Source organism: Thermoascus crustaceus, assembly GCF_041956765.1.
Source record: "Thermoascus crustaceus strain CBS 181.67 unplaced genomic scaffold VTN00scaffold_2, whole genome shotgun sequence".
NCBI classification, from domain to species: domain Eukaryota; kingdom Fungi; phylum Ascomycota; class Eurotiomycetes; order Eurotiales; family Thermoascaceae; genus Thermoascus; species Thermoascus crustaceus.
The window spans coordinates 543,528-553,442 of record NW_027192528.1 but is presented as its reverse complement, the minus strand read 5'-3'; the positions used below and the strand labels follow the sequence as shown (position 1 = coordinate 553,442).

At 44.3% G+C, this 9,915-nt stretch overlaps 3 protein-coding genes across 3 annotated transcripts in view; all 3 read left to right on the top strand.

Annotated features, from left to right (window-relative positions):
• Positions 1–1,591: 1,591 nt before the first annotated feature.
• On the top strand, positions 1,592–2,648 carry VTN00DRAFT_3708 (uncharacterized protein; the record flags this gene model as incomplete). The annotated part of the gene is made up of 4 exons (XM_069430055.1): positions 1,592–1,856; positions 1,919–2,124; positions 2,188–2,452; positions 2,515–2,648. 4 exons carry the CDS (start codon positions 1,592–1,594, stop codon positions 2,646–2,648), a joined length of 870 nt encoding a protein of 289 aa, XP_069289229.1.
• A 3,994-nt stretch (positions 2,649–6,642) lies between these two features.
• On the top strand, positions 6,643–6,957 carry VTN00DRAFT_3707 (uncharacterized protein; the record flags this gene model as incomplete). Its single annotated transcript, XM_069430054.1, has 2 exons — positions 6,643–6,666; positions 6,733–6,957. The coding sequence occupies 2 exons, from the start codon at positions 6,643–6,645 to the stop codon at positions 6,955–6,957; spliced, it is 249 nt and encodes an 82-aa protein (XP_069289228.1).
• A 2,660-nt stretch (positions 6,958–9,617) lies between these two features.
• The window catches only part of VTN00DRAFT_3706 (uncharacterized protein), a gene marked incomplete at both ends in the record, with an annotated part of 1,207 nt that continues 909 nt past the window's right edge, over positions 9,618–9,915 (top strand). The window contains one exon of the mRNA XM_069430053.1: positions 9,618–9,846. Within this exon, the coding sequence (XP_069289227.1) occupies positions 9,618–9,846 (229 nt within the window). The remainder of the gene's footprint in view (positions 9,847–9,915) is intronic.

The following is a 9,915-nucleotide window of genomic DNA, read 5'->3' as shown; positions in this document are numbered from 1 at the left end:
TCCTTTAGCCGATCCAAGTAGCTGTGCATAGTAGGAGACTGTCTTCCTCTTGTCTTCTATAAAACCCGCTTGCATGACGCAGACCGGCAGAATTGTAGGAACAATACCGTCGTCAATTGGCTGTGGTATAGTGCCCTCTCGTATGGCAATCATTCCCAACCTTTGAAGAAAGGCATCGCAACCCCAAAAATCAAGAACCCAATTACCACGAGGGGGGTCTCCGCATGAGTCCTTGAGGCCAACAGGACCTCTTGCCCTTTTACCCCATGCAACGACCTATGACAACGAATTCATCATTTATTGGCTTGACTTGTTATGATCTAGTCACGCAAGAAAACATACCTTGGCACCTCTTGGGCTCGCTCCTTCAGGATTTGCACTGAGAAATAAGTTGGCTGCCATGGGCTCAGCACAGTTTCCGTCTTTATTATATTCTGTATTCCCAGTCGTTTCCGCTTGGCACTGAGTGAGTGGCGCCCTCACTTCTGGGTGAGTCGGCGCCGTAGATGAATTTTCCATGTTTTACAGTAGTCGATATGTAGACCCTCCTTCCCTGGTTACTCCCTCAGTCCATTCGGCATTTGAATGTCACAGACGATTGCACAGACCTAGGAAATTATGAATGACCAGTGAGAGCGTATCTGGACCACCTCAGGGATTTTCTAACAGGTCTAAAAGCATTACACCCATCCTGGAGAGCCTCAAGTTAAGGCTACGTGAAAGCTTAAATGTCATGGATGAATGAGACAGACAGCATAGAGAGGAGTTGCAAGAGACGTGCTCGAACTTTGGTATTTATTGCCACATTACGATGGAAGTAATGCCAGACACTAGTTGCCGGTACAGATTATGAGCAAATAATAAGTACAGGTTCAACCTCGAGTTTTATCTGGCATTTGTATACACGAGTAATAAATTCAAATCACATGAGTGCTTTCTTTTTCCTGTATAAACATATCTTTTTCTTCTATTTAAGCGCCGGATCTTCTCATGTTAGCCACTCCTACCCCGCCTAATAGAAACCGTTGTGGGAAGACGAGGCAGTGCAAGAACCAGAATATGGCCCCCAACACTCGTTGAGAGGACATAAGCGCTGGAACCTGCAGTATCAAATGGTTGTGCACATGCAAATCCATAATTTATTCCGGGGTCAGTGATATTCCTTTTCCATTTCTGGTGCACTGCTTTAGTACAGTCTGATTCTTTTCTGTTGTTGATGCCGATCGACGTGCTGATCCTGGACATTTTCCGCCCCCGCCGGAGATACCAACATCAACATCAGCCATCGCATCGCCTCTTCCACTAATGCCTACATGCACACACTGGTCCAATCTGGGACCTTGAATGGGGGCCATATTGTTCTCTATAGTTTATTTTTAGAGACAAAAATATGTGGTATCCAGAAAGTGATATCGTGCACTTATGCGACTCTTGTCCATAAATATGGGGCGTCTTCCTTTACTCAGGCTCACTATCTAAAGGCATCCCGATTGTTTCCCTTGTTCTCATCTTCCTCTGCATAGAAGGCTTCGCAATAGCCATTTGACCATTGTCCTAGAAAATCTTACACTCTCATAAACACTCTGCTACGATGAAGCAGCAAATGATCACAGCTCTCCCCATCTTCTTGGGAAACATTCTATTTGTTTCCGGCTATCCTTTTATCCCTTGGCTATCTACACGAACCGACGCCGCCTCTGACTCGACGAATCTCATATGTCTTGAGCAAGAATATGCTGCTCCGCAGCGTGACAAGGATGGGATACCAAGTGTCGACAGCAGCTTCCGTCATTTCTGCGATCTAACAGAGGGCGAACCGGTGAAAATGCTTGGCCTGTACACCACTGATCTACGTTGTAAGTTTACAGCATGATGCAATGTTAGGATATCCACTTGCTAACCGCCTGTTAATTTTTAGATTCCGGTTCTCTAGCCCGAGTCACCAGTGGAGGCCACAACCCCTTCTCGATCTCAGCGAGATGGAGTGGTGGACCAGGCTGTAAAGATACGGAGTTGGTCCCGAAGGATGAATGTCTCGATAGATTCACCAGTGGCATGAGTCAATGCGATCCCAACTCGGGCGAAACACACGGAATGTATATCAGGGGGAAGTGCATAACTTACGTAGGTGCAATGCAAAGCAAAAGGAGGCAGATGCGTTCAGCTAGCTAACCCGGCTTAATACAGGGCATTGAGATCAATGCTCCTAACAACACTTCGCTACCGACCCAGTTCCCTCCTCCTGTAGTACCTTGCGTTGCGGACTCCAACCAGGGAATCAGCAAAGAGGACTTCATAGAAGCGAGGGACGCTTGGTGCAGTGACACTTTAAAGGGGTTGGACCAATCGAAAGATTACGCGAAATACTTCCAGTTTGGACTAAACAAAAAGAACGGTGGCCAATGCAGTAAGGACGACTGCATAAAGACGATCAATTCCTTGTGGAATACCTGTGAGTATCTCCTTAAAAAATGAGACGTAAATACAATACTGATATCGATAAAACTGTGACAGGTGGCGAGTACTCGAGTCGTCCAGAGCCTGGGAATGATCCCGCTCTAGATAGTCACAAGGGTACTCTCCGAGGAACTGGTGGAATTGAGGGAGAGTGTGGCCTTTATAGTTTCCAGTTTACCGATCCGAACTAGTGCTGGAAAGTCTGTGGAGGATATTGACGACACCCCTTGTATAATAAAGAACTAGCTCTCGATGTCAGTTTCTCTTTTCTGCATTTGCGCCAGTCGTAAAGGTGCGAGAAATGGTGGTTATGAAGGACTTCCGCAGAGCTCATTGAACTTTGTAAATAGCTCCCCCCCAAAAAAGGTTTCTTAACAGCTATTATCAAATATCACTGTTTAGTACCTATGTAATAACTAAGCTACATATGTGTCGTGGAAAGTTGTGGAACTAAGTAACACCACACTTTCTGTTCAAAGTTTTCTACCTTATATACTCCAATCAAAGCTCATATGGAATATTCAATATATGTCTCTCTCGATGAGTTCGAATAGAACCCGCTTTATGAAAGTGTCACCCTTATGGCACACTCCTCCAGACGTAATTAATCTGTTGTTGGATCGTGGCGCAGATACGCCGGTGACAGACTCTGCGGCAAAAACAGTGAGAGACTGGGCGAAGTAGAAGAACTGCACATCTGACTGGGGAAGTAGAGAGCGCAGTAAGCCACGTGAATATAGAGTTAGGCATCTACTATTATATACTACAATAACAGTGGGTCGTCTGTACGGCTTGTCATTCTATGGATGGTCAATGCAGTCCTCTTGATTACGTAATATACGATAATGTATTTCACAAGCGAGCGTGACACACAAGCGAGCGTGGCACCTAACGCGTTTTGGACGCGACCAAAAATCCCATCTAATTCAACTACCAACCATGCCTCCAAAAGCGCGTCAAAATTCAAATAACTCTATTGAGAAAGAGGGGAGGGTCCTACTTGCAATATCAGCTATTCAAAAGCAAGAAATTTGCAGTATTCGTGAAGCTGCATATATTTTCAATATCTGCCATGAAACTCTACATTGACAACTTAATGGAAGAACTTCACGCTCAGAAATACGCACCAATAGTTATAAACTGACTCAAAATGAAGAGGAATTGCTTATACAATGGATTCTTTCACTAGATTGATGTGGAGCAGCCCCCCGACCATCCCATATACAAGAAATGGCCAATATTCTTCTTGCTGAGCGCGGTACGACACCTATTCAATCAGTCAGGGAGAATTGGGTTACCAACTTCATTAAATGATGTGATGAAGTGAAAACATGCTATACTCAACACTACAATTATTGATGAGCAAAATGTGAAGACCCTAAAGTTATTAGGGAGTGGTTTGACTGTGTACAAATCACTATAATGCAATATGGGATTGCACAGGAAGACATCTACAATTTTGATGAAACTGACTTTGCTATGGGCCTAGTAGCTACTGCATGAGTAGTTACTAGAGCTGATTACTATGGAAAGGCCTCTCTTGTACAGCCAGGCAATCGTGAATGGGTTACTTTGATTGAATGTATTAACTCTACTGGTTGGGCTCTTCCTCCATGTATTATCTTCAAGGGGAAGGTCCATATAGAGGGTTGGTATCAAGATTTCAAGCTCCTGTGTGATAGCAGAATTGAAGTTAGTCCTAATGGATGGACTACTGATGAGATAGGCCTTCACTGGCTTAAAAATCTCTTTATTCCTGCTACTTCTAGTTGGATGACTGGGAAATACCGTCTTCTAGTTCTTGACGGCCATGGCAGCCATCTTACACCTCAATTCGATCAAATATGCAGTGAGAATAATATTATTCCTATCTGCATGCCAGCTCATTCTTCCCACAAGCTTCAACCTCTGGATGTGGGCTGCTTTGCGCCTTTAAAAAAGGCCTATGGGAGCTTAGTGGAGCAGAAAGCGCGCTTAGGAATCAATCATATTGATAAACTTGATTTCCTGAAGGCCTTTCCACAAGCTCGCAAAAGCGCTTTTCAAGCAGAAACTATTTGAAATAGCTTTGCAGGCGCTGGCCTAGTTCCATTCAATCCAGATAGGGTGCTCAGTCAGTTAGAGATCCAACTAAAGACCCCTACACCACCAGGCAGTCAATCGACCAATTCGGCACCTAAAACGCCCTATACTATTAGGCAGCTGGAGAAGCAGGCATCTGCTACAAAGAAACTGCTTAGGGAACGCGCTCACAGCCATTTACCTTTACTAGAATTGCAATTAGACAAGATTATTAAAGGTCATGAATTGACACTTAATGAGCTTGTTCTTGCGCGGGAAGAAATACGCAGATCTTGCGCTGAGAATAAATGGAAATGTCAAAAGTGAAAGCACTCTACTAGGCAGCTAGCTATTGCAGAGGGCCCAGCTATTCAGGAGGGCTTAGAGCTATTCCAGCATGGGAATAAGGTGGATGAAGGTCAAGATGCGCTTCCTATAGATCCTGCACTTTCTGCAGTTGGGCCGTGCGTATGAGCGCCACCACACTGCAGCAATTGTCATATTATAGGATATAAGTGATTGCAATGTCCTAATTGAGTTCCTAATTGATTTTTAGATAGAAATGCAATTGTTTGGTTGATAAAGGCTCTAGTATTTAGCCCATAGGCAGGAATTGGCAGGCGGTGTCATGCTCGCTTGTGTGTCACGCTCACTTGTGAAATACATTAATGTAACTTATTTCACTACCAAGTGAGACACCCCCACTGAGTGAGACACCTCACGCGTTTTGGCCGCGGTCAAAAACCTTGCTCAATTCAACCACCAACCATGCCTCCAAAAGCGCGTCAAAATTCAAGAAATTCAGTCAAGAAAGAGGGAAGAATTATACTTGCTATTTCCACTTTAAATAAGCAAGAAATTAGCAGTATTTGTGAAGCAGCACACATCTTTAATATTTCATATGCAACTCTGTGTTGTTGACTTAATGGAACAACATCGCACTTGGAAACACGCGCCAACAGCCATAAACTGACTTAAAATGAAGAGGAATTGCTTGTACAATGGATTCTATCACTTAATTGATGTGGAGTGCCTCCCTGACCATTGCATATTTGAGAAATGGCCAATATTCTTCTTGCTGAGCGCAGTACTACACCTATTCAGACAGTTGGAGAGAACTGGGTCTCTAAATTCATTAAACAATATGATGAACTGAAAACCCACTATACTCACCACTATGATTATTGATATGCTAAATGTGAAGACCCTAAAGCTATTAGGGAGTGGTTTGATTGCATACAAATCACTATAATGCAGCATGGGATTGCAATGGAGGATATCTACAATTTCAATGAAACTGGCTTCACTATGAGCCTAGTAGCTACTGCTTAAGTAGTTACTAGAGCTGATTACTATGGAAAAGCACCTCTTGTACAGCCAGGCAATTGGGAATGGGTTACTTCTATTGAATGTATCAACTCTACTGGATGGGCACTTCCTCCATGCATTATTTTCAAAGGGAAGGTCCATATAGAGGGCTGGTATCAAAAACCAAAGCTCCCATTGGATAGTAGGATTGAAGTTAGTCCTAATGGATGGACTACAGATGAGATAGGCCTTCACTGGCTTAAAAATCTCTTTATTCCTGCTACTACTGGCTGTATAAGTGGGAAATACCGCCTCCTAGTTATGGATGGCCATGGCAGCCATCTCACACCTCAATTTGATCAAATATGCAGTGAGAATAACTGTTACGATCAGCATGGACTTGCATGAGGATGGGAGTTACCCCGCTGGATAAATACTCTTGGTCACGTGGAACTACCATAAGGAACTACCATGAGATGGTAGTCGGAATGGTAGTCACTACCATAACAGACTACCATGAGATGGTAGTCAAGATGGTAGTTACTACCATGGAGGACTACCATAGAATGGTAGTCAGAATGGTAGTCAGGAATCATGTATATAAGGACGCTCCTTAACCATGGGGATTAGGACTGGTGTGGTCAACTCAAATAGCAATCCTAGAGTTAGCATTGCTAGTAATGACTCATTATCTATCTTTCTCCTTGTCTTCTGTCCTCAAGATAAACCCAACAGCCCTCTGCCTACAAAGTCCTAGGCCCGTCGTTACACTTTGACCACCTTTCTTGCAAAAGGCAAGCAGGGAAAGAAGCGAAAATGGAAAACATCACCCCCCAGGAAGTTGTTCAAGTTCTTAGAGAATTACAGAATCAAGTCAATTGATTGGAGAACCAGCTGCAAGAACAGACTGGTGAGAATACCACCCTTAGGGAGCAGGTTAACCAGCTGCAGGACAAGCTTCAAAACCAGATCAACAGGAACAACCAACTCCATGAACAGATTCACCTACTGGGACAACAGGCTGGGGCAAGCACCAGCCATGTACTGAACCTTGTAGCTCAGGACCCTACTGACCCTGATGTCAACTCCAAGACCAAGATTGCAAAACCCAACCTCTACTATGGTGACTGAAAAAAGCTACAGACATTCATCTCCCAGTTGGAGCTCTATTTTTTCTTTAACCCCCACAAATTCCCAAACAAAGAAAGAAAGGTCATGTTTGCAGCAACCTACCTACAAAGCACTGCAGCTCAGTGGTTTGACCCCTACCTGAAGGACTGCCTAGAGAGGTCACCTGAACAACAATGAGCTGAAACCACTGAGACCTTCAACAGCTTCAATGCATTCCTGACTCAGATCAAACAGAATTTTGGGGATTTAGATGAGGTAAAAAAGGCCACCAGGACTATCATGTCCATCCAGCAGAAAACATCAGTCATCAACTATACCACAGAGTTCCAACAAGCAGCAACCTTCCTTGGAGATTGGTCAGAACAAGTGCTCATGGAACACTACTATCAAGGACTGAAAGAGGAAGTCAAGAATGGGCTCCTTGCAGCAGAGGAACCAACTGACCTCAATAACCTGATACTCATGGCAACCTGAATTGACAACCAACTCTTTGAACGACGGACTGAGCAACAATGATTCAATCCTTTTCAACAAGCCCCTCGACACACAGGAAATGGAGGCGATGCCATGGAACTAGACAATGCGACTAGAAGAGAACAGAGCACCCAGGGAACAACAAACAGACAAGTCAGAGGGCCCAACCCCAACTGGATAGATAAACAGAAAAAGCACTATAAGCAGAAACTGTGTATCCACTGTGGAAAGAATAACCATATGGGTTGGAAATGCCTGAACAGAAAACGAGACAACTGGAAACAGATATTGGTCACAGAAAGGAACAAGCATGCTGAATTACCATGGACAGCCTGCTATGATAACAACTGCTCCAATTATTATGCCTCCAAGAATGTGACAGGATGGTTTCCAAAAGACCCCAAGAAATCAAAAAACTAGAGGACCCTGCTAGTATGGGACCCTTGCAGGAGTCTTGGTCTAGGTCCCTGAACCCAGCTACAAGCACGCGAAACGGAACAACACTCAATGGAACAGACTTATTGAAACAATTAGTGATCACTGTCAAAATCAATGGGAAGAAAGCAAGGGCCATGATCAACAGTGGAGCCATGGGAAATTTTGTCAGCAACACATTTGTCACCAGAAATGGGATCTTCTTCATAGGGAAGAAGGAGCTGTATCAGTTATCTACAGTTGATGGATCTGCCAGCAGCTATGGAGGAGGATGGGTGTGGATGGAAACCAACCAGTCCTCCCTGAAGATAGGACAGCACAAGGAAAGGATCAATCTTGATATCACACAGATGCCAGGACATGATATAATCCTAGGGATACTGTGGTTGAAGATGCACAACCCACAGATAGACTGGGTAACAGGAAAAGTGCAGTTGGCGGAAGGATCCAACAGAGATATAAGGCCTGACAGGCATCCTGAGGAAGAAGAACTGCCAGTGGAAATCAAAGAAATCTCTCAGAACGCAATGATGCAAATGTGGAAAAGGGGAGAACAAGTGGGAGTCTTGTATCTCACCCTAGCACCAGGTTTGATGATTGGATCCATGGAGCAGAGAAAGGACCAACCGCCCTTGACCGGAATGGAAGCAGTCCCAAAGGAATATTGGGACTTTGAAGAAGTCTTTAAGGAATGAGGCAGAGGACAGCTGCCAGAACATCAGCCTTGGGATCATAAGATACCCTTGAAGCCTGGAACGCAACCAGCGTTCAAACCTATTTATCCACTCTCAGAGAAGGCGCATGAGGCGCTCCGAGAGTATATTGAAAAAAACCTGGAATGAGGATATATCCGGCATTCTACATCACCAGCTGGATATCCAATTTTGTTTGTTCCAAAGAAGAATGGAAAACTCCAACTTTGTGTGGACTATTGCCAACTCAATAACATTACTGTCAAGAACCACTACCCCTTATCACTCATCTCTGAGTTGCAGGATAGATTGCGGAAGGCAAAGTTCTTTACCAAGTTGGACCTTAGAGAAGGGTATTACCTGGTATGCATGAAGGAAGGGGAAGAATGGAAGACTGCCTTCAGGACCCAGCTAGGACATTTTGAATACACAGTTATGCCATTTGGTCTTACCAATGCGCCTGTGACCTTCCAGAGTCTGGTCAACAATACCCTACAGAAATACCTGGATGTCTTTTGCATGGCCTATTTGGACAACATCCTTATCTACTCAGAAACCTTAGAAGAACACAGACAACATGTGTGGAAGGTGTTAGAAGCCCTGAAGGAGAGAAAACTCTCAGTTGCACCAGAAAAATGTGAATGGCACACCCAAAGGACAGAATTTCTTGGCTTCATAATCTCCCTGGGACATGTTGAAATGAATGAAGGAAAGGTCACAGCCATACAAGGATGGCCCGAGCCAACAACAGTCAAGGAGACACAGGCTTTTCTTGGATTTGCCAACTTCTATTGGAAGTTCATATGGAACTACTCCAAGATTGTGGAACCTTTGACAAAGCTCACCTGAAAGGATCAGAAGTTTGAATGGGGAAAAGAACAACAGGAGGCATTTGATCTTCTTAAGCAGAAGTTCTGTGAAGCACCAGTCTTGGGAATATTTGACCCAGAAAAACCTATTTTCATTGAGACAGACGCTTCAGACTTCACAATAGGAGCATGCATCAATCAACCTGATGAACAAGGACGACTGCATCCAATTGCTTTCTACTCATGAAAGATGACCCCACCGGAATTGAACTACAACATTCATGACAAGGAACTTCTGGCCATCATGGCAGCAGTAAGAGAATGGCGGCACTACCTAGAGGGAGCAAAGCATCAGGTTATGATCTATTGCAACCATAAGAACCTGGCATACTTCACCACCTCCAAGGAGTTGACCCGAAGACAGGTCAGATGGGCAGAAGAGTTGGCCCCCTATGACATCAAGATTACCTACCGAAGGGGTTCAGAAAATGCCTGAGCAGATGCACTCAGTTGGAGACTGGATTACCAAGAGGGAGAGCCTTCTCCAC